The sequence below is a fragment of the Quercus robur genome, chromosome 2 (assembly GCF_932294415.1).
Source record: "Quercus robur chromosome 2, dhQueRobu3.1, whole genome shotgun sequence".
In the NCBI taxonomy this organism is placed as follows: domain Eukaryota; kingdom Viridiplantae; phylum Streptophyta; class Magnoliopsida; order Fagales; family Fagaceae; genus Quercus; species Quercus robur.
This window is the reverse complement of record NC_065535.1, coordinates 60,605,927-60,631,090: the sequence shown is the minus strand read 5'-3', so window position 1 is coordinate 60,631,090 and position 25,164 is coordinate 60,605,927. Positions and strand designations below refer to the sequence as shown.

Here is a 25,164-nt window from a genome sequence, read left to right as displayed (position 1 = left end):
TTTTGCTCGCATTTCAAGAGCTTCATGCACTGTTATGGCTACTGTTTATGAACAGTAACAGTAACTTTTGACTATTCTTCTATGGATAGTACATTCGTGCACTGTTCACGGACGTACAAATCTCATTTTTTAACAACTTTTTTATTAAAAATGGGTCCCACAGTATTATTCATCAATTTAAAAATTATTTTGTTATAATGTTTTCAGTTTTCAGTTTTTAATTTCAACAAAATAAATTCTTTCCAAACGGACCTTTAATGTCTTGCATTTGACTTATGATAGGTTTCATGGATTCAATTTGTGGGCGATTTTAATCAACAAGAATATCAGTGGCCTCATCTTATAGTCCAAACTAAGGTGACATCTATATGTATATGCCTCGTCTTCTTTTATTCTCAAGTATCAAAGGAATCTCATATTAAATTTGCACGTTTCCAAAGCACAAAATTACACAATGACTCATTTCTAGTCGCTACCTAAGCGCCAGAGTAATTGCTAGTGTGAGGGAGTCCATTTAAGCCTGTCAACATACTTTTTCTTCATGAAATCCAAAAACATGGTGAGTGTGTATACTCTCTAAATGGCTGCAATGATTATAGAACATATCAGGTATCATGTGCACAATACTTATGAATGACCTATATCATCGACGAGAGGTACCAATTTTACTATATGGTCAATCACAAATACTTATTCTACATGTTCAGGTAGTGTTCTAAGACCATTACTCTCAATTAGCTAGCATGTATGGTGACTTTTGCACTTACTTCGATCATTAAAGATACTCAACTCCAAAAGTAAATGACAAAACTATTTTAACTAATTCCAACAAAATTTGAAACTCTTAATTTTAATTTTGGTTTCAATTAGCAAGCTCATCTTGTGACCATGAGGCATTTTATAAATCCCTCTTTGAAGACTCTAATGCATGAATGCAAAAATGCTGACGGAAATGAAATGAGAGACTCCCTATTTATAGCCACACTTGCACCGGTTTATAAAAGATGCAATACCGAATAGACATATTATTCCACTACGTTTACGTTTCGGATACTCATATTAAATAGACACTAAATAAATAAATAAAAAAATTAACTAAATACTAGTTGGACTGGGCTTAGCCCAAACGCACACGCAACTGTACCCAAGCCCACCTAACCTGACTTGCCTTAGCTCGATGAAGGCAGTGCATGCTCGTTTGTGGTGGAAGTGCATGCTCATTGGTTAGGTTCTGCCCCCTTCATTAAAGTTGGGTGCCCATTGGGGCCTAACACTATAGCCAATTTCCTTGTATATAAACCATATGAAATGAACTATTTAGACCTCTTGGTTTATTTTAACATGATTAAATCAACTTTATTGCATTAACCAATTATGATGTCCAAAGGAATTATGGAAGTCTCATTAATTAGCTACAATAAACCAAATTGAAATAAACTAAATAACATAGGTGATTTGTTGATGAAGTGGAAAACCAATGGGCACTTCCAAAGGATTAAATAAAAAAACACACTATAACGGTTATCACCAACCCTAAGAAAAATTTCACTATCAAAATCGAAGTGTATACAATTGAAATAAACCTTTATTTCTATTTATTACCTCCAGTAGTACTTATAGATGTGATCCTACATAGCTCTAAGTCTCTTGGACACTACTAATATGGAATTCTCCACACAAACCTCATCTGTGACTCCAAGGACTACTTTGAAGGTTTGATCTCTATAACAAAACATTGGCATTTGACTTTGTGGCTTCAGCTCTTGATTTGCACTATGGCATCATCTCTAAACAACACAAGCTTATTTGCCACTACAACATTATGAAAATCGTGCTTAATGGACCTTTAAATATACTATGTACTTAGGGTTACAATTCCCCATATCATCAAATGACTTAAAATAAAAACATGTTAGGGAAAAAATATTGATTTCATGAGTCTCAATCGATCTAGATTCAGTCAAGAGTTGATTAAGAGTCAGTCAAGAGTTGGTCTAGATCACATAATCTCCTTTCCTTTGAGCATCCTGGACATGATTTTATACTTGATACTTGACACTTACAACTCAAAACCTAACTCTATCCAATGTTCAATTCATTTTCTATGTGAGACTTAAAAATTATACCACTTTAAACCATGTTTAAATGAGCATTTTAGGAGTTAATTTCTCATTCATTCTTTAATGGTTTTAGATGAGTGATCCCATGATGGACCCTCTTTTAGGAATTAATTTATCATTCACTCTTTAACGTCTTTTCATGTGAAAAAACGCGTCCCAACTCGGACCCACCACAAAGGACATGTGAGCCCCCTTTTATTTTGGCTAAAAAATGGCAACTTAAGCACTTGCAAACAGCCATTTTTGCAACATCTTCCAAACCAAACAAAGTAAGGATGGACAAGGAAGACAAATAAGAGAGCAAAATAAGTCTTAGACTACCCAACTCGATCCATTTAGAAAGGCCAAAGCAGTGAGGCATGTCAGCAAAATCTACGATGACACATTATGTTAAACGCATGAAACCCGAGATATTTGTCCCTAATTCTAGCCTTGACACACTCCCTGAGCCCAATCATAGGATATGGCGAAAATCATGGAATAATGTTTGATCAATGTGGGTTTTAATTAACGACTTTATAAATAACCCGAAAGGTTCAAATGCATAATCTGATCACCCTTACCTTAATAATGATACTAATACTAATATTATATTTTTGGCATATTCATAATAATGTGAGAAGAAGACAACCAGTCAAACACCTTGGAGAAGCATAAAACCCAGAAAAGGAGAAAAGCACCAAAAGATGGATTGATGGAAAGGAAAAGTAAAGAGAGAGAAATACTGAAATATAGGGAAAAGGATGAGAAAACTTACAAGTGATCCTGCTCTGCCGCGTGGAAACTTTACTTCACGTGGCCAAAGCTGGCCCCACATGGGCCCCTGCTACTGGACCGTAGTCTTTCGTTTCCTCGCGACCTTCTGCCTCTCACGTTGTTTTATTAGGATTTCATTTGGGACAGTATGGTTAGTTTGAAAAAAAATTTGGACTCAACACACTTTTGTGACACAATTTTTTCACAATTTTGTTGTAACATGTTGTAAATAATTTAAAAAAAAATAAATTTATGTGAAATTAATAAGTAACTAATCACAATTTATTATATAAAATAATTATAAAAAATGTGTGATGACAGTGTAATCTTAGAATTGTTCACTTATTTTGTTTTTCTTGAATAATTAGCTATAGCCTATACTTACCCACAATATAAAAAAATTAATAAAAAAAAGTTACGATGACTTACAATAATTCCTTACTCTTGATATCATTATCATGAGTTAGTTGTAGGAAAAGCAGAGGAAGGTCTTATATAGATTTGTCATTCAAACTGAATATATTGGGTAAAAGATCTAAGAAACCAATGTTAACCAATTCAAAGTAATCGGATTCTCAAAAAAAAAAAAATTCAAAGTAATCGAAAGTAGATAGAATTTAAGTATAAAATGTGTGTTCTAATTTAATTTATAGAATTTGACTTTTAAATTTCATAATTTACCCTAATAACCTTAATTTTTCTTATTGTTAAAACACTTTCAATTAGATTTTATTTTTGAATGGAAAAGTGAATTGTTAAAATTTCGGCTGCATAAGATTAGGCCCATTGTATTGCATTTCTATTATTTGTACAACATATATACTTTGCTATATAAAGAGGCAGTCGATTGTACAATGTTTCACATTCAATACAATAAGATTTTAGTCTTTAATATGATATCAATGTCACTGCTTTGATTTTTTAGTGTCTCAAGGTAAGTGACAACAGTCTATTTCTTACTTCACCAAAAGACGAGAGCTGCCAAAAAGAAAGGAATACCCTATAGTAGATCGGCAATTAGTGGGATAGGCATTAGTGGGATAGCCTATCTAGTTACCTTGGAGAGTCAATGGTGATTGAGCGAAAAAGTGAACTGCATGAAATATGGTGCCTTTCAAATATCAAAGGATTTTGAGAACAATGGTTGAGGATTGTGGTGCAGTCATAAATTGACTAAAAATATGGACCACATAGAAAATGTTTAGGTGAATGGTAGTGAAATGGTAAACTTGTAAAGATTAGCATAAGGAAGAGGTTCTTCAGGTTTGTGAAAATCCCAAGCTAAAACTAAATCCATCCCTTCAATTTATGAAATCAAACCAAACTAACCCAAACATGAGAAAGCCTAATTAAGCTTGTCCGTTTAAGTTGCAATGGTAAGACCAATCGGTTTTCAATTTGAATGCACATCCATAGCAGTATTCCTTGTAAGGATTTTATTCTAGGTTTCCTTTGTCAGTCATTATTAAGCCTATTGGCTCCTGTAATTCGTGTATAATGGTTTTGCTAACCCTTGTTGCTTGTTTGGTAATATTGTTTGTACTATACGTAGTACTGACAACAGAAGATTGATTAAATGAGCATGTGAACATGACATTCTTCAGTTAGAATGCCGCCGAAATTCGTTTTCCACAGTTTCTAGTTAATCATATGGAAAAGGCCGGCAATGCATCCAATCATACGTTACCACGTGGACCACTGATTCCGAGAAAGGACAAGAACGAAGTATGGGATAATTGGAGAATTTGTGAGAGAGAGAGAGAGAGAGATTGGGGGGAGAAAAGTTGCTAAAATGGTAGCTTCAAAAGAAAGATAACAAGAATCATTGTTTGATTTGTGAAAAAACAAATGAAAAGTTAAAGGTGGCGGCAGCCTCCCATTACTTTTGTTTCTCTCTTTCTTTTTGTCTTTTTTCTCTTATCAAAACCCCAAGCAACTCCCACATTCCACCTCTCTCTCCCCTTTTTATTTTCCTCATCAACTCTCTCCTCTCTGTCTCCTTCTCTCTCTTTTGGATCTTCTTCTGTCTAAGGTCTCTCTCTCTATCTATCTCTACGTATGCATGTTTGTTTCATTAACATGCATGGTTCTTATCTAATGTGCTTACTAACTTCTTCAGGGTTTTGCTTTGTTTTTGTTGTGGTGCAGTTTTAATTGTTGTACAGTTGTTTGAATTCAAAGGGCTGGTCTTGTTTTTTTGAATACGAGGCTGGTCATTATTTTCCTTCATTTTTGTTTAAAAAAGGACAAGAAGAAGTTCCAATTAAGAAGGTGATCATATATAATATGGCTCCTGTTTCATTGCCTCCTGGTTTCCGCTTCCACCCTACCGATGAGGAACTCGTCGCTTACTATCTCAAAAGAAAGATCAATGGCCGTAAGATTGATTTGGAGATCATCCCTGAGGTTGATCTATACAAGTGTGAACCTTGGGACTTACCAGGTATATCCCTTTTTCCCAGTGTTCCTCTTTTTTGTTTTCTTATTCTATTTTTAATTTTTTGCATATTTTTATTTCATTTTAAATGAAAAACGAAAACTTTTTTTTGCATTATTATTATGAAGTTGTTCATTGAGCCATTTACTTGGTTTACATGCCATCCACAATATTGCTTGATACCAATGATAAATGGGGAAAGAAAAGAATAAGCGGTTGGTAAAAGAAAAATCAAGGAATATTGTTTGCTTCTTGAAAAGTTGTCGAATTATGAAGTTAATTAATTACATATATGTGTGATAAAAAAACTTTTTTCTTAAATAGGGTTTGCATGATAATTCTTAGCTGCTTTCTCCTTCTCTCTTTTGGATCTTCTTCCTACCTTACTGCATAAAGAATATGAAAAATTTTCCTTGGCTTTTGCACTACACATAATTAATAAATGACCTACCACTGAAATTATAATAAGATTTTGGAGAATAATATATAATCAGGGTCATTTTTCTCTAAGTGCGTATCTAGTTCATTAGAAATCTGACTAAGATAAGGCCGAAAGATGTTCATCATGAAACCTTTTTCAAAAGGTGACCACACCCATATTGAACCTAACCATTGCTTTAGACACGATTTAGCTTCTTTTTCCATTTTTCTATTTATGAAAATTACTTAAACTCATTGAACATGCTTTATATACTAGTCAAATATCTTAACTTTAACATAAAATATAGCTCATTCCACCTTGGTTTTTTGTTTTCACTGGAAAAAGGAATGGTACTTGGGACGCTAAGGCATGGTCCCTCCTTTTTAGATTTTTTTTGTTGTGTACATGAAGAATTGTAGGGAGACAACTCGGGTGACCCAAGTCAAAAGACAATATGGAAAAAGTAAAAGCATTGCATTGTCTTCGAGATAATGAGTTTCAACCAATGTACCAATGCTTTTTGTAGCTTTAAAATTTACTAGTAATATTTTAAATACATATATTTTGACTAACATGAGCTAAATGATTAATTCCCAACTCCCAAGGGTACATAAACATATTAATTATTACAGATTCTAGATCACGGAAGCCCTATGATTTTCTTATATCTAAAGTTCTCGCCATGTTCATATCTAAGAAATGAACCCTAGTAATATGTTCAATGCTTTAATAATTATTCCTGTTGGTGCATGCAGAATTTGTAAATGTTTTGAGTTTTAAGTTAACAGAAAGATATTTCTGTCGCATTTTCATTGTTCAATTCTTTGACAACATGAAAAAACCAAAGGCTTGTGTTTAATGGCTTTCATTATGGTTGCTCCTAAAAACGAAGTACTCTCTTTCGAGTCTACCTACACACGGTCACTGCAAGTGCTATGACATTGTAAATTTAACGAACCTAAACATTACAGGAAAATCATTATTGCCTAGCAAAGACCTGGAGTGGTATTTCTTTAGTCCAAGGGATCGGAAGTACCCGAATGGATCAAGGACTAATCGTGCAACTAAAGCTGGATATTGGAAGGCCACCGGGAAGGATCGAAAAGTGAACTCTCAGACGCGAGCCGTGGGTATGAAGAAAACCCTAGTTTACTATCGAGGGAGAGCACCTCACGGTGCTCGAACAGATTGGGTTATGCATGAATATCGTCTAGACGAGAGAGAATGTGAAATTCCTTCAGGCTTGCAGGTACATTAACCTGTTTTCTTATTTTTCTCATTCATATGCCCTCAAAATCATTTGATTTGTGTATAATTCTCGTACCACTTGATGACCAAATACATATTAATTTGTAAATTAATATTTGCAGGATGCATATGCGCTTTGTCGTGTGTTCAAAAAGAGTGCAACTGGTCCAAAAATAGGAGAGCATTATGCTATCCCTTCTACCAGTTATCAACTAACTAGTGACCATTCATCTAGCATTGAACTGTATTCCGAAGGAAGATGTGAAGACTTGGAGAGCACGGATTATCGAATGCCATATGATAATTCATGCTCGCCCAACATGGTAGCTGGATCATCACATGATATCAGTGGAACTAGAGATGGGAAATGGATGCAGTTCTTATCAGAAGATGCATTTAATTTCACACCTCCAACATTTTCAAATTATGGAACCGTTTCATACCCTCCATCTAAGGTAAAATTTTCTAATATAAGACATTTTAATCAACATATGTTGTGTTTAAAGCATTTTAACATATTTGGTTACGTACTGCCTTTTAAAGCCTTACATTTTCTAGGTTTAACTATTCTTTAATAAACCTTCAGTGAATAAGCAAATGAATTTTCAGCAAAAAGTTACATCCAAATGCGCTCCCTTTTTTTTATTTTATTTTTTATTATTATTATTATTTGAGAAGCCCAAATGCGCTCCTGATCATACTATTTTCTTATGCCTTTGCAGGTAGATATAACATTAGAGTGTGCAAGGTTGCAGCATCGGTTCTCACTTCCTTCATTGGAGATGGAGGACTTCCCTCAAGTTGGATTCACTGACTTTAAAGTGTCACAATTAACACCCATATGCGAAAGTGCAAGTGAAACTGATATTTTGCAGGAAATTCTTTCAGTTGCTCAAGCTTCTCAGGAACTGACAAATCAAAATAACTTTCCGGGGACATGGGGTGGAAATTATGCCCCGGATGATGATTTTTCCTTTATGGTTGGCAGAGATACTTACAATCAAGTTAATGATGTGAGTGCTGAGAGGTATATAGACAAACCCTGGGAAGATCCAAATGCAAGGTCAATACAGATTGGAGGTCTAGATGAAGATTTTAAGACAGAAAGGATGACAGAGAACTTAAGATGGGTGGGAATGTCAGACAAAGAACTAGAGAAGGTACCTTTATTTTATTTGATAGATATGGCGGATTTATCTTGTTAGTTTTGTTTTCTTTTATAAAAAATTTCTAAAAGTAATTGATAAAAATGTTAGGAAAAATAAAAGGAAAATGCTAAAACTTCTATAACATTGTCACTACAAAATATAACCGATCTAATAATAAATGTGATCAATGTCATTTAATAAATATATATATATATATATATATATTTGGGTAATTAGTGATTTATACTTTATAAGATTTATATAGTACAATTTATAGTATCACTAACACACAAAGTATAACCATCAACTCAAAATGATGACTAGTCAAAATATGCCGACTATGGAAAGCCATACAAGTAAGGAACCATACATATATAATAGAAAAACTGCCTTTGCACTAGGAACCAATATCATTGTGCACCCTAGTTGCATCGCATCAAAGTATATTTATTAGTTCTTTAGCACGACCAGATCCATGAAAGTGCTTAATATAGATCCTTACGTATATAGTTTTTTTCTTTCTTTTTTAATACTTAATGGACAGAGTTTTATTGAAGAACACAAGGTCGTTCCAATAGAAGATATTTCAAACTTTCCAAGAAGAGAAGAGCATGAGTTTCAAGGTATCTAAATGGCAGTTGCTTCTTTACCTTCTTTTCTATATTCTGACCACTTCATTTTCCTTTATTACATTAACAAGCGTTTAATTGCAGGAGAAAGTGGGCATGACAAAAGCTGTAAGGAATTCAATGATTCAGAGATGAATAACTTCCAACTTGGATTCATCGATGAGCCAAATGAGAACTTTCTTGATGATGGAAACTTGGAAGATTATTCAAGCTCTCCGAGCTTCGAGGTCATCGAGGAAGTTAAAGTTAATCATGGAATGTTCATTTCAACTCGCCAGGTAGCCGAGACATTCTTTCACCAAATAGTGCCTTCACAGACAGTTAAGGTCCACCTAAACCCCGTGCTGGTGAGTAGCTTCTCAATAGAGAAAGAAGATTCACAAATTACAGCTGAGAATAGAGCTTCCTTCCTTAGAAAGTTCAAGGCATTCGCAAGAGGGAAGTTTGTGGCATTCACCAAAGCAGTGAATCCATGTGCAATCATGTGTGTGGTCACACTTCTTTTGGTGCACATGTATCTTGGGGAGCATATGGAAGAAGAGAAATTGATGGATGGCTTTAGCTCAACTGGCAGTGTGAAAGAAGAAGGTTGCTCTAACAATGGGAAAAGCAAGAAAATACCAGGCAGAATCAAGTGCAATGACAAGAGGGGACAGGTTTCAGTGGTGACTAACACAGAAGGGGGGAATAGCTTTAGTGCTTTTTTCAAGAGAATAGAGATTTTCCTCACCGTTTCTTTGGCTCTTTTTACCATGTGGGCTAACCACATTATACCTAGGGATTGATTGATTGAATTTTTTTTTTTTTTTTTTTTTTTTACTTCATTTCTAACCATAGTTGCTAATTTGGGAGGGCAAAAGTTACCCTTCTCCATATTATAGGCAGCTACATCTCAATATACTTGTACTTCTTATCGACTCTAAATTATTTGATAATTAATTGTTCATTTCTATTTATAGAATTTTCACATATCTGTTTCAAGATAGGTTGGCTGCAGTATTGACATTATCTCATCTCTTGTATTTGACTTAACGCATTTATGAATTCTTGTAATATTTATCATAATATCATTTGTACTATGTAAATAAAATACATCAAACACTCAATAGATTGAGTGAGTGAACAATTAACCCAAACCAACTTATGTTTCAATTTTGGTATCAGAGCCATCTCAACCCTCATGGCTTCCAACTTCTCTCTTCATCTCCTTCATCTTCCCCCACACTTCACCCAACTGATACTTCTCCACAAACTACATATGTTCTTTCTTCGTCAAATGCTAACCATTTTTTATCCCTCAAACTTACCAACAAAAATTACCTTTATTGAATAACTCAAGTGATTCCATATCCCAAAGGCCAAGATCTTATGGGTTTTATTTATGGCTCCAACCGTTGTCCACCTTCCACGATATGTGTTCACAATGTCTCGACTCCAAATCATGCCTTCATCTCTTAGACTTGCCAAGATCAACTTCTAATTATTTCTTATATCTTGGATGAGACTCTACCTCTTGTTGTTGGTCTCAATAACCCTCAAGACATTTGGGCTAGCTAATCTTGAATCCTCGCTGGCTTCTGCTTCCAACATCCAAAATTTTCGTATTCACATGCAACTCTAAAGTCTCAAGCATGCATGGTGATCTCTCTATTGCACATTTTTTACATATGGTAAAATCTCTTGTTGATGAACTTATTACAGTTGATCGTCCTCTCTCAACTCAAGGCTTCAACATTTGTGTTTCATGAAAAGATGGTGTGGGTGGAGAAGATCGGCCCATACACAAGGGCCCACGATGCTTAGGACTAAGGAAATAGTAATAAATGGGTTAAGCCCGGCCCAATGAGCTGTGTTACAACTCGACTAGAATTGATAATGGGAAAGCCCAAGAGCCCAATTAGGGGCTTCGGATTTCATTACGTATCCACAGTTTGTGTCTTGTCTGATAAGTTCATCTCGAATTACCAATGTCATAGGCAATATGGTCGAGGAGCTCCCACTATACAATGAGAATAATTCCAACGAACTGGAGAAGATAACGCCTAGATTTGGCAAAGGTCACATTCACATTAAATGGATGTTCCCCCTTGATTAACAAGGCTGCATTTATAACAAAATGACCAATTTGACCAGTGCTATTGACACATACTCACCTCTCGTAAAAGGTGGAGGAGACCCTTGATGGAACAAGTATCCATCCCACTACTGAAATCCACTGCTAAGATAGGTGAAAAGGGAGGAGATAGAGCTTATTCCCTCCCTCCCCCCCCCCCCCCCCCCTCCAAAAACTTAAGGGAATGCACAAATAGAGAGAGAAATATCTTGTTCACTTGTTTTTGATTAAATATAACATCAGCATTATTGTGTTCATACTCCTTTGGGTTTTTTGCTCTCAAGTCCTTATTAAGCTTTAGTGCTTGATTTCCTTTTTAGTTCTCCCATTATAAACCCCAACTCATTTATAATAAATTAATTGTACCGATTGAAGCCTCGAATTCTCACTCGGTTTCGTACTCCCAGAGATGACAAAGAAGCTTTTTCATTGTTAGAGTTAATTTGATCAAAGAATAAAATTACATTTTATACCTTTTAAACTTTTTAATAAATAGATTTACTGATTTTTAATTTCAAGTACTAAAACCGAATTTGTTGTGAACCAAGATAATTGAAAGATAGATTAGTCAATTCGAGGTGACTAGCCTTCTGAACTTGAGAGAGGAAATAAACATTTTTGGGTTAATTTTTTACTTAATTCTCATTAATGCATTCAACGTACATAAACAGCCAAGGATGAGACAACCTCATCAACAAATCCTTAAACATAGGAAATAATTATATCCTAAAACATAGGGATCGATTTAGATACAAGTAAATAACAATACTAATCTACTACAACCTTATTCAAATAAAGATCTATTACCAAGCCTGAATTTAAATACTTCTAATGCAAATAACAATTTATCCAACACATTATCTTGGGTCATAACATTCTCTTCCCCTTCAAATGAATCTTGTCCTCAAGATTCCGAGATATAAAAATTGATACTTGCTCATATTGTTTAGAGAATACTCGACCTCAAACTTTAAATAGTTGAAGGATAAGAATTCGGACCATAGATATTTGCACTAATTCTTTAAGCATTTTTGTGAACGGAAAAACCTTGATTTTCACATCCTTGAACTCACAGGGAATGACAAATTCAATTGATGAAATTAGACTAGGCTTATTCGAAATCACGAGAAGATCCCTTTGATTTATCTTTTCCACTTCATTAATCCTTTGATCTTCAAATGTAATTTGTATAGCAAGTGCATCCTCCGACTTATTGCTCTCTAGAATTATTGGTGATGCTTGGAGTACATCACTTCGATTCTCCGAAATTTCATGGGATCCTTGAACTTTTGATTGTTCTTTTATTTCCAAAATTACATTGGATTGTTCATCTAACTATCTAAGACCTCTATCATTTAATCCCACAAATCTTGCATCATTGCTTCCATTCTTGCAATGCTTTTGGACATATCCTTGACAATCTCTAACATTCGGTTGCATGCTCTGACATTGTTCATTGTTCTTCGAGATTGAAGCATTGATATAGGCTAGACATGATTTACTTTGTTTGATGCAAAAACTAAATTTCAAAATATTTCTTTTTTCTTTTTTTGGGTGTGAATTGTGGGAACTAGTGTGTGGGGTTTTTTTTGGCTGGGTCAGGAACTATTTGGGGTTTTAAGTTAGGGGCAAATAAAAAGCAAGTTGGACGTTGTACGGTTACTGGTTGGAAACTTGGACTCTTGATGGAACAGGTTGTTTGGGGCTTGCAGATCCAGTGTTGTTTTGCCCCTTTTTTTTTGGTGGGTTGTACTTGTAGATTGTGGCTGGTTGAGTAAGATGGTGGTCGTTTGGTAAGTTGTGATTTGAAAGACGGGTTTTCTGCTGGGTAGAAAAAAAATACAATCGTTGATTTATTTTTTTTGTGTTATAGTGCTTGTGAGAGGATTGAAATACTTTAATACCAAATGTTGTGAACCAAGATAGTTGAAAGATAGATCAGTCAATTCGAAGTAATTAGCCTTCTGAACTTGAGAAAGGAAGTAAGCATTTTTTAGTTAATTTTTTGCTTAATTTTCATTAATGCATTCAACGTATCCTAAAACATAGGAACTAATTCTTTCCTAAAACATATGGATCAATTTAAATACAAGCAAATAACAATACTAATCTACTATTACATTATTCAGATAAAGATTTATCACCAAGCCTAAATTTAAATACTTCTAATACAAATAATAATTTACCCAGCACATTATCTTGGGTCATAACAGAATTTGAATGAGTTTTTATTTTTTTAAATTTTCTTTTTAAGTAAGAGTTAAAATTTGCCAATAGAAGACTTTAAAAATCTAGCTTATGAGTGGCATGAAAGTATTAAGGGGATGTTAGACAACCCGACAGTCCTCGGTCTCTTCTGTCTATCACAACTTATGGCCAAAAGGTAAGGGAACTTTTGAAAAGATTTTTAGGAGTATTTAATGGCATTTTTTCTTACATCCCCAGTTCCCATGCTAAAGACACTTGAGCTCTATGATATCAAGATAATGATAATGATAATGATATACAAGGTCATCACGGGTGCTAAGATGCATGGGAAGATGGGGTCCAATTTGATATTATTCAACTCAACCCATCTTTTAATGTTGCTTCTTCTTGTGAACACACCGCTGGATGAGCACTGCAAAAGTGCGACTGGACCTGCCTAACCACCCAATCACATCTATGGTCTTAACTCTTAAGCTTCAGAAAGAGAAAGTATAAAATATTGATTTCTCTAGTCATTACAATAGGAAAATATAAGTGCTTTTTCTGTGAAGGATTGATATATTAAATCTTTACTTTATCAACCAAAAAAAAAAGATATATTAGATCTTTATGTTCATTAAAAATAAACAAAGAAAAAATATCTTTGTGCATATAAGGTTCGTTTACACCCATCCGATCCATCCACTTGAGGGGGATTAGCCAGAGCCTAGAGGTCCGTGAATAATTCGATCTATAGTTCTATATAGCAGGCCCTCGTAATAAAGCACTTGTTCACAACTTTTCTCCTAATAGATTTTACAATTACCGAAGAAATTGATTGTGAGTAGTAATGGACACAATTCACATTCATAAATCCATTACTTTTTCTTCATTTATAGTCAATCACTTTAATAATTATGAAATTTATTTTTAAAATAGTTGTGTTTGTGGCATTATTGCAAAAAATCTCAAAATCATTTAATCATAGTAAGAACACAAATTCTCAACAACAAAAAGAAGAGACTAAGTTACAATTTACACCATTAAAATTTAAGGTAATTTTAAGTTTATCCTATAAATTTTGAAATTTTGGATCCACATTCCTATTATTATATAGTATTTCGATTTAAACCTTTCTAACCTTATTTGTTGATAAAGTGTTTATTAAATTCCAAATAAGCCCACAATCTTTACCATTGGCCCAATTAAAACACAGTCACACAATTTACAAAATATATATATATATATATATTAAATAAAATAATTACTAAAATTCACAACAACAAAAAATAACTTTTACCTCTCTCTCTCTCTCTGTGCTAAGGCCAAATAGTGATTGAGATGACTACTTCCCACTCCTTGCTCTTTAAATCTTTTACTTTCATTGTTTATGAACTCACTCAACACACAAAAATTCTAAGTTCATTCGTTCTCATTCATTCTCTCGTTGCTCTACTTTTCTTCTTCTTCTTCTTCTTCTTCTTCTTCTTCTTCTTCTTCTTCTTCACTCTCTCTCTCTCTCAGCCTCTTTTAAGTTGCCGAAGATGATGTCAACGACAAAGACATTACCGGATGACAATGATGTCATTCATTACTTATATAGGTATGGTCCATTTCGATTACGACAACTCCGATGAATTTTCCAGACTTCCAGTTGAATGAGTCGACCTACAAAGACAATGAGTAGAAAGAGCCCAAAGTGGACAACAAGGACACCATTGTTTTGAAGAAGAGAGATTCAAGAGGTAAATGCCACTAAAGAGTGAAAAAAAGAGAAAAAGTGAAAATGAAAATGAAAACAAAATAAATAAAAAATTTTAAAAAAAAAACTCTTAGACACACTCACACATATATATTCTATAGACAAAACAACATCATTTTAATGTATTTAAAAAAATTATATCATTTTGAGCTAACGTGGCACTTAAGAGTCAGCTTATCAACAGACATAGATAGAATTGCTTAAATCTAAACGTTGTGTAATTTAATGGAGTAAATTCAAATTTTATTTGGTAAAATTAAAATTAGCCCAAATTTTTAAGTGTGTAAATTATAATGTGAAAAAAAAATTCATATTTTTACTAAAGCATATGATAATTTGGACATTTTGACTTGGTAGTGGTGCGCACCACATGGGTTTGATGATGGAGAAGACAGAAAGGGTAGGAAACAGGAACAAATGGCAAAGGTTGAAAAGAAAATGACAACCTATGGGTTCACGGGTAACATACTATTCACAGACCAATTAACGAAGTACATATGCCCCAGTCCACAAGATGCCAAAAAATGATTCCCGCCCCAATATTCATGTAATTAATTTGACACCACCACCACTATTCCCAATTCTAAAAGCTGCAAATCTATCTCTCTTTTTAGATAGCTGTGTGGGGTGTTCATAGTTACATATAATATATATTCATGCGCGTGCTCAAAGAGCTAGCAGAAATGTTATAGAGTAGTAAAAGCCAAAAAGGGTCTTGTTTTTCGATCTTGTTCATTTAGCATGGCTTCTTATTGCTCTTGTTGTGTGGTGCAACTCTTCTTCTTCTTCCTTGGCGTAGTGGTCTTCTTAAATGTTGGGTGTCTTGATGGTGTTCATGCAGCAACAACGGTGAAAGTGGGTAACATTTCAAAGGTGGAAGATGCCGTCAATTTCCATATATACTATGGCCAGACCTTCAAAGTCATCAAGAATGCCATTGACGGCAAGAGCTACCTTCTCATCCAGGTACTCTTTTCTTTCTTCTTTACGCGCTACTATTAGTCTATTACTGTACTGATACTAATCTGGGAGAAACTCAAACTCGGGCTGTAATGCATCCAAAATGATGATATGTGCTCGAAAGTAGATACGGCCATCATCCCAGTAGGTCTCCCAATAGGTCTAATATAGATTATAGACCCAAACTTTACCCTCAAGTCTAGGAGAGAGGTTTGTAACTTTGATATAGTTTGTAGGGTTAATTATTATTTTCGTCCTTAACATTTGTCTTATATGTCAAAATTGTCCCTAATATGATATTTGTCGTATAGAGTCTCTAACATTTTGATATTTTTGTCAAAATAATCCAAATCATTGAATGATGGAAGAAAAAAGTGAGGTGACTTACTGTAAATTAAAATATTATTTTTTTAATTTTATGCCAACTATGTTGCCATGTGGCCTGCTAGGTGACCTTTTAAAAAAATAAATAAATAAATAATCAGCTACAATCCCTAAACAATAAAGTGAATAAACCCAACAGATTTAGGATTGAAATCCCTGTACCAACCGAAGACCCAAAAACTTCACATGAAATCCATCTTAAAAAAACCGAGCTCTTATAGAGATTTAGAGCAATTACATCAGTTTCGGTATAATTGTGCAAAACGAAAAAACTAACTACTTTTACACAATTTGAGCAAAAAAACACCCACACTAACTTGTGCATAATTGTGCATTTGTGCACAATTGTTACAGTAACCGTGCATATATGCACAGTTACTGTAGCATGTGTATTTATTATTTTATTAATTTCCATTCGCACCTTTTTTTCTCTCTCTTCTCCGTGCACAATGAACTCAGTGACTTTCCTCTCCTCATCTTCTTTTTCCTCAGATGCACACAAATACACCCACACACAAACACATCCACACAGACAAATCAATACAAAGATACACAAGCACACCCGCACACAAACAAACCCACACGAACAAACCAACAGAGAGACAGATTGGAGCTCGTGGGTCTTGATCGGTGCTTGTGGAACAATCGGAGCTCATGGGTTTTGCTTGAACAGAGCTTGACCGAGATGGGTCTTGCCTGATCAGAGCTAGGGAGATTTGACCGAGAGGGAGAGTTGATCTGTGTTAGTATAGAGATGGGTAGAGAGATGGGTCTTGCTGGAGATCGGTGCTAATTTGGAGATTGGGTCTTGTTTGAGGAGTGAAGCTATCTATGGAGATCTAACTGGGTATAGAGATGGATGGAGATGGGTACAGAGAGAGAGCAACAAATCAGAAAATGGGCAGAGAAAGAGAGAGGGCGCGCGAATGTAAAGTGGTAGTTGAGAGAAATAATTAAAAAAAATTGAGAAGAATGAATATTTTATTGAAATATCTTGTAAAATAGATAAACTGATGTGAATGATTTGTAAAAGTGATGTTATAAAATAGAAAAAGTAGGTTTTAAGTGTAAAGTAAACGGAATCTTATGCACAAACTGATGTGATTACTCTTATAGCACAAAATTAAAAGAGACAATAACCATATTTATATATGGTCATGGTGTTAGGCTAACACTAATTGGCTATCCTATTAGCCTTATAAGTCATAACACTATTATCTTTATTCTTTACTAATTGGCTATCCTATTAGCCTCATAAGTGCTACAGTAACCGTGCATATATGCACAGTTACTATAGCTCTTCTATACATTATTTTAGTATTATTTCTCTCCCCTCACATTCTCTCTTCCACTTACTCTCTCTTTCTCTTCAACTCATAAAAATATTATTTATATAAAATATAGTGCATTTAGAGTATCCACAGTGGAGTTATTTTTTTAACTATTTGGCACCACAAAAAGTCACTTTATCTATTTTACCTACTCATTTTACAAAACATCCTGCAACAGTGGATCTATTTTAGCTTTTAGCACAATAAAATAATATAAATATTACAATAAAATAATATATCTACTACAATAAAATAATACACCCCACTGCAAAAAAAAAAAAAAAAAAAAAAAAAACCATCAATCAACTGAAGATTCTGAAGAACAGTAAGCAAACCCAAAACCCCAGCCACCCACAACCACCTCCACTGTCCACAAGCCACCATTAACACAACCTAAATCCATCAAATTTGCAACAAAATCATCTCAAAATTCAACAAACCCACAAATCCAGCAACAAAAAAAACCCAGGAACAACCAACAAAAAAACCCCACACCACCGCCACAGCCAACAACAACCGCCCACAGTAATGGCTTGGGACAACCCCCCACCACCACCATGAACATAGACCACAAACACAACCCATGAACACAGCCCAATCAACAATCCACCACCACCACCACAAACCTACCTCAACAACCACCACCCACAACTCTGATTTAAAAAAAAAACAAAACCACCACCACCAGGTTTAGGTCGCCGGCAGCTTAGGACTTGTGTCGCTGGCAGCTTGGCGGGCAGTGGCTAAGGAGTGGTGAGGAGTTGGAGGAAGAAAGAAATAAAAAAATGAAGGTGGAGAAGAGAAGGGCTGGGTTCAGTGAAAAAGAAAGGTGAAGTAGTAAGAAAAAATAGAGAAAAAATTGATAGAGGAAGGAACAAAAAAAAAAAATTTGAAAGGGAGAAGTGCTGGGTTTGGTTCGGTGAAGAAGAAAGAGTGAATGTGAAAAAGAAAGAGAAAAGAAAGAAGGAGAGAGAAAAGTTTAATTTAATAAAAGAAGAGAGAGAAATCAATTAATATATATATATATATATATATTTTTTTTTTTACCTTTGAGCTTTAGATGTGCACTGTAACTAAAAAGCTAAATTTTTTAGCTTTACCTCCACTACTGCAGCTCTCCTTTTGTGATTAATAGCTATATTTTTAGCAATATAACTATTTAGCACCACTACGTGCTCTAATAGATGAATTGATGTGTATGTTTTGTAAAAATGATGGTGTGAAATAGAAAAAGTAGGTTTTTTTATGTAAAATAGACGAAATCTTTTAGAAGAGCTGATGTGGTTGCTCTTATACCAAAAACCGATTGGTATCTTAATCTGATATAAAGAGTTATCATTAAGAGCGAATGTCATAAATTGAAACTCTCTTAAAAAAAATAGTTAGTCTAAAAAAAAAAAAAAGCAAACGATACTTTGGGCCAAAATGCAGGCTATCTACTAAGCCAACTCAATGTTTGAATAATGTATCCGCTTACCAACCATTCCCACCATGGTAATTTGGTATCCTTCATTATTTTTCTTCTACTGCTTAGGATGGTAGTATGAGTATCTTTTTACTAAAAACATTTGAATAATACATATGATTACTTATTTTGTCAAAATTTACAAATAAATTATAGGATAACTCGAGGATGGCAGCAAGGACAAAATATTGCACCCCAAGGATCAAATCGTTCGTCATCCCAATGTCAAACTATTCCATTGATACCGAATTATTTGCAGGTACTTCAGCTATTCACACCACACATTTTAATGTTTCCATTAATTTCGGTGTTATACTTGAGTTTTTGAATAGATAATAGCTTATACACCCATATATATTACTCTCTCTCTCTCTCTTGATAATAGCTCACCCACCCCATATATATCACACTGTCTCTCATATATGTCTGATTAATAAGTATTGATATATAAAAAGTTAAATTCAATAACATAAAGAACAGTTATTCTACAATCACAATTTTTGTGCTGCAACCTTTGCAACAATTCTATATAGCCAATTGTGAGTAGTTGTTTACTACTTTCACTTGAACTCACAACAACTTTTTTTCATCACTCACGATCGACTACATAAAAGCTGCGATAAAAATTGTGTTCTAAGACCTTCTCTTGAAAAAATTTACCTAATTTAAATTAGAATTTTATTAAAGAAAATCAAAACCTAATTTAATCATAATTTTTTTAATGTTAATTTGTTTTATTGAAAAAAAACAAAGAGCTCTAATTATTTTCATCTAATTATTTAGAAATTATTTTCAACTTAAAAAAAATTAATTAATTTGTATATTAGACTAATAACATAAAGAAAAATATGAGCTTTTAAAAACCTATGTGATAACATTAAAAGAAATTAACAAAAATTCAAAAGCTTCTATTCTATACAACAAGAAAGCTTTAATGTTATAGAGTACTAAGAGTGCTTTTCTTTTATTTTCTTTTATTTTCTTCTTGATAAAGAAAACTTTCATTAAACCAATTACAGAGCAACATTCACCTTCCAAGGGCCAAAATTGGGTTTTACCCCTTTCAACCAAACTTTCCAACAAAATGTTCTATGCCTGAAATTATTTAGGGATATGTCCTTGTTTTGGAACTCAAATTTCTAAAAATCGAGTTTTTATGAAAAACTCGATTTACTGAAAATTGAGTTTCTTGAAAAAATTTGCATGGAACTCGAGTTCCATGAATTTTTTTTTTTAGTTTGATTGCCTGTAACTCGATTTTCAGCAAATCGAGTTTTTCATTGAAACTCGATTTTTAGCAAATCGAGTTTTTAGAGTTTAAAACAGGAACATATCTCTAAATAGTTTCAGACATGAGACATTTTGTTGGAAAATTTGGCTGAAAGGGGGTATATCCTCATTTTGGCCCCTTCCAAGCATCCCCAATTGATGACAGAAGGGCAGAGTTATTTATTTCATAGTAAGACTTTAATTATGAGATTTGGGAAGCTCTGCACAATTAGCCGTGACAGGGGCTACCGTGTTCAGCTCTCTCTTTGCCCAACTAAAGAGGACTTTTGTTATTGTTTATTTAACATTGCATTGTCACTCATCACCATTCACCATAATAATCATCATCATCTTCATTTCTAGTGTATTATTCCCAATCTAAATGAACAGAAATTTTAACTCTTTCCTTTACCTTGGTCTTTATTTTATCTGACCCTTTTCTTTGTGTCATCTCCTTTGCTTTTGGTGAAACTTCAGTTTCCTTTTTCGAGGTGAGGATCACAGACTTACAGTAAGTTGTAATTCTGGTTTTATATATAGAAGCGTCCAAAGAAAAATGTTCAATGAAATTGTTTTACGTCATTTAAAGTTTGCCTCTTGATGTCTTTTTGAACAGCTTCTTGGCTTACTAGGGAGCTTGAAGGGCATTACATCAGATTCTGTGGCTTCTCAATGTGTATTAAAATTGTATGAAGGTGGAGAAATTGAGATAATTAACAAGAGTGAGCCCCAACAACTTGCGCAATTTGCAGTACACTTTGTTACCAACACTGATCAACAAGAAGCTTGCAATTTTGCATCTTTTGCTCCCTTTGGAGAAGAGACACCTCTGCAGGTATGCATGTAATTTCATAAATAAAAATTCATGCACATGATATATATACACACACACATGCCCCGAATGAGTATGAAAGAATCGTAGTATTATGTATATGACCTTGATGTTTTTGAATGGTAGAGGGCAGAGTGGATCAAGTTTTTGGGAGTTTTTGTAAATCTTGAAACTACAGCCAATCAAGTCTACGATGCAGTAAGTATAACAGTATATGATATATTACATATTTATATATGATTGTGACAATATTACAAGAAAGTGGTGCACCATTACAGGTCTTTTTGTTTTTCTTTTGGAATCAATATTATATTTACACCCATGCAAAGATTTTTTTGTTGTGGCTTTAACAAATAATTTTTGCTTTGCAGGTTAAAGAAAATTATTTGTGCTTGACTAAAGTCGCGGCGAGCAAGAAATCATTCAAACCAACAGTAGCCTGGATGGGATATTATGATGTCTGTACCTTATTTAATAGTGTTTCTAAATTTACCAGAAAAATATAGTGTTTTTATATAGGCATAACCCATACATGAATCAAAGTAATCCTGGATAAAACCTCTGGGGTGGCTATCAAATGGGTTAGTGAAATATAGGATTCAATTAAAAAAATCATTGTGATATATCTTTTCTCAACAACTTAACATATAGTTTAAGACTAAAGAGTTATGTAATTCAGTGATATTATAAACCACCTTAGGCAACTTCTTCTTTCATTATTACCTAGTAATTCCATGTACTATTTCCTCCATTGACACTGTTAGATTGCCTCGTAATTTTTAATTCTTGTTGCCAACTATATCCATTTCGTTTTTATAGTTATAATCTTTATATGACTACATAAATTGTGCTTCATAGTAGTAACGAAAATTACTTGCTATTGTTCCTTTAACATTAATCACAGAAAAAAAAAAAAATGAAGGAAATCAAATGGAAGAATAATATGCGACTTACTATTGCTTTTCAAAGCAAAATTATGCAACTTACTATTTAGGTTTGCTATTCCTTTGCAGGGTGTCTGGTCATTTACAAAGGAAACATACAAGATGAAGGTACCAAATAAATTTTGCAATTTTTCATTATGTCAAACCATAAAAATCATAACGGCATAACACAGGAATGGATCTATTGTTAATGAATCATTGTGATTAAAATTTTATGCCATCGCTTTTGTCCGATTCAAAGTAGTTTTAAACTTTTTATTGCAACAATTTTTGTGAGACAGAAAATAAGAAAAACTAAATCACTGTAAGAAGTTTAATAAACTTTAACTTCTGAACAAAATTAACATGCTATCCATTCAATTTATAGTTCATAGTTCCACTTCTTAATAATAATATTACTGATAAACCTACATTGAAATCCAACAAAAGTTGTAGGTCTATTTTATATTTCGTATTTTGATTTTATTTAGCATTTACTTTATTCTCGTCTTGATTTTGCACCGAAAAAGTATGGAAAATAAGAGAATTCAAATCTTCAACCTAGCTAAGCCAATCCTGTTAACTCTTTGAATGGATCTGTATGTACTTATACTTTTGATGCAGTACACAGAAGATGCAGGTGGAGGGAATGTGGACAACTCTATCAATAAGATGAGCTATAACATCTCTAATTCTGATGATTTGGATGAATTGCATGCCATCCTATGTGTAAGTTGAATCATAAAATTACGAATGAAGTGAAAAGCTTACCAGATTACATATTTTACTAAAATTGTACATTTGTATGAATCCAATTGTTCTTCAAGTTTTAACTTACTGGAATGTTATATCCAACTGTAGAAACTATAAAATTTAGCTATGGAAACAATTTTATCCTTTAATTAAACTATTGTTTGTTTTTATTATTCCTTTCTTCTTTACATAAATTGTTTGGCAAAAACATTTGTTTGAAACGTAAGTTACCTAAATTTTTTTTTAATTTATCTATAGTTTGATGTTTTAGTACTAAAGCAAATTGTGCCTGTAATAGTTCAAATAAATCAAAAACAAGCATTCTTGGAAACAATCCTTATCAGTGAATAATTCTTCCTTAAATTTTTGGGGAGTCCTCTGTTCTCTTTATGCCATTTTTTCTTTGGATGTGAAAGAGAGAGATTGGTCCATATATTTTTCTTACATAAAGAATATGAAAGCTTGTTAGCCTTGATCTAAAATTAATGTTAAATTCTCTTCTTCAAATAAAAATGAATTTTGAATATGAAATGATTATGAATCTTTGAGAGCCAAATGTGTTAAATTAATTTTTAGATCTTAGATAATTTTTTTTTCATTGATAGGGATCACATTTTTACTTGAATTCAATTCTCCTTGTAGACTGTGGATGTCATTATTGACGAAACATATACTGCTGATCCATCTGGCTACAATTTAGCAGCTTTTCTCCAGAATGTAAATATTGAAGATCACTCCTGTTTTGCTTTTCTTACAAACCAAAGCTTATGGAGATATGATAAAAGAGTTTACAACTCAACTACTCTTGGTAAGTACTTTCAAAATGAAATTCTTCTTCCACTTAATTTTCTAGATTTCAGTTTCATAGATGTTTTTTCATAGTAATGCTAAGATTTTTTTGGTTTCTTAGTAATTAACTGCTAAAAGCAGAAGTTGTCAAAGGCAGTTATAAAGGAAACATGAAATCGTTTATCTTTTTCTTTTCTTTTTTGCATATAATAGATTTTCAACCTATAGTGTCCGCTTACCAATTGAGCTAACTTGGAACCCACATGAAATGGTGTATCTAATTCATCAACATATAATTCCTTCAATTCTACCATGTTTCTGCATGTTATTATGTTCTGTGATAAATTTTAGTTATAGTTGATGACTATATATGTGTAGTTTGTTTAATCCTTTTTCTTTTCATGAATTTTCTTGTGAAGATTGGTTTGATGGAGCTGTCTCTCAACCCCAGTTGGTTTTAGCAGATCTTGTTGAAGCTTTATTTCCTACAGGAAATTACACTACAACACATTTTAGAAACCTTGCAAAGGTAAAAATATTAGTTATTTTGAAAAGGAAATTTTCTTTTTTGAAGAATCTCTATGGTTCATGCTTCAAATTTATACATCTTGACATGCAGGAAGAAGGAGTAATAAGCATCAGTGCTAACATGTGTGACAGGGATACCTCCGTAGCATTGCAGCCCACCATAGTAGCTTGCGGATAATGCTTCATATGGTTTCAAATTATTTTATTTTTTAGAATGAATTTCAAATTATTTGTCCTCAAGGTTGTTTAGTATTCCTTAAATTTGATGGTATAGGCTACACAAGGATATAATTCTATTAATTAGTTTTTCATAATATTTGTAGCACTCATAATTGCATTGATTCAATTTTTCAGAGCTATAAAATATTACATTGTTACATATCAGTTGAAACTAATTACAATTTATATATTTTTTTGGACAAAGAAATTTAACAATAAACAAACTCTAATTAAATTACTTTTGGTCTTCTGAAATAAATGTTTATTTAATTACATTTGATTCTTAGGACTTCCTCCTCTGCAGCAACATTAGCTTTTGAAAGCCCTGCTTTCATCAAAGATTTCAATGTTTAGAGCCATAAAAAATGCTAATTTGTTGTGTGTTTATTTAGAAAAGATCAATTATATGTTTTAATAAAACAATGCTAAACTAAACAAATTCTTATTACATTATATTCGACCTTCACTAAATAAATTTTAATTAATTAAATTTATCTTTTCTACTAGAACTCTAATTAGCTTTTTATTTATTAATGTGTTTAATTACTTTTTTTTATGAACTTTCATGTATATTGTAGATATTCTCAACTAGCATTTATATTTGCAAAAAACTAGCTTGTTTTGAGCTTCTGCTATGTGATCTACTCATTAAAACGAAAATTGGAATGTATTTATAAAAGTAGTATTTCCTTCTTCTTCTTCTTCTTCTTTTTTTTTTTCGAACAAAGTTTCTCTCCAAACCAGTTTGGAGAGAAACTCTACAAACTCCTCATATATTTTTATGAGTGTGAATTTTGAAAATCTAACCATTGGATTGCATGTTTTTATTATATTTTTCATGCTTGCAAAATTTTAAGAAAATCAAAGATCAATTACTATGTTATCAAACA

General features: G+C 33.3%; 2 protein-coding genes across 3 annotated transcripts; both read left to right on the top strand.

Annotated features, from left to right (window-relative positions):
* The first annotated feature begins 4,788 nt into the window (after positions 1-4,788).
* Positions 4,789-9,728, top strand: LOC126714329 (NAC domain-containing protein 54-like). Its single transcript, XM_050414426.1, has 7 exons — positions 4,789-4,908; positions 5,025-5,319; positions 6,706-6,983; positions 7,105-7,437; positions 7,705-8,142; positions 8,675-8,753; positions 8,844-9,728. The coding sequence occupies exons 2-7, from the start codon at positions 5,163-5,165 to the stop codon at positions 9,542-9,544; spliced, it is 1,986 nt and encodes a 661-aa protein (XP_050270383.1). The 5' UTR covers positions 4,789-4,908; positions 5,025-5,162; the 3' UTR covers positions 9,545-9,728.
* Positions 9,729-15,394: 5,666 nt separating this feature from the next.
* On the top strand, positions 15,395-24,434 carry LOC126714328 (uncharacterized). 2 transcript variants are annotated; one of them, XM_050414423.1, is made up of 11 exons: positions 15,395-15,787; positions 19,118-19,220; positions 20,708-20,721; positions 20,847-21,065; positions 21,189-21,260; positions 21,434-21,520; positions 22,076-22,114; positions 22,610-22,714; positions 23,381-23,546; positions 23,947-24,056; positions 24,147-24,434. In XM_050414423.1, the coding sequence occupies exons 1-11, from the start codon at positions 15,563-15,565 to the stop codon at positions 24,231-24,233; spliced, it is 1,227 nt and encodes a 408-aa protein (XP_050270380.1). In that variant the 5' UTR covers positions 15,395-15,562; the 3' UTR covers positions 24,234-24,434. The 2 variants fall into 2 exon arrangements, with proteins under 2 accessions (XP_050270380.1, XP_050270382.1); XM_050414425.1 differs by lacking the exon at positions 20,708-20,721 and having other exon boundaries at positions 15,702-15,787.
* The last annotated feature ends 730 nt before the right edge of the window (positions 24,435-25,164 follow it).

Excerpts from the sequence above, each read along its gene's own strand:
- LOC126714329 (XM_050414426.1), top strand. The coding sequence starts at position 5,163 with ATGGCTCCTGTTTCATTGCCTCCTGGTTTCCGCTTCCACCCTACCGAT. Across the intron at positions 5,320-6,705 it reads TGAACCTTGGGACTTACCAG|GAAAATCATTATTGCCTAGC; the intron begins GTATATCCCTTT and ends TAAACATTACAG. Across the intron at positions 8,143-8,674 it reads CAGACAAAGAACTAGAGAAG|AGTTTTATTGAAGAACACAA; the intron begins GTACCTTTATTT and ends CTTAATGGACAG.
- LOC126714328 (XM_050414423.1), top strand. The coding sequence starts at position 15,563 with ATGGCTTCTTATTGCTCTTGTTGTGTGGTGCAACTCTTCTTCTTCTTC. Across the intron at positions 23,547-23,946 it reads TTACAACTCAACTACTCTTG|ATTGGTTTGATGGAGCTGTC; the intron begins GTAAGTACTTTC and ends TTTCTTGTGAAG. Across the intron at positions 24,057-24,146 it reads ATTTTAGAAACCTTGCAAAG|GAAGAAGGAGTAATAAGCAT; the intron begins GTAAAAATATTA and ends CTTGACATGCAG.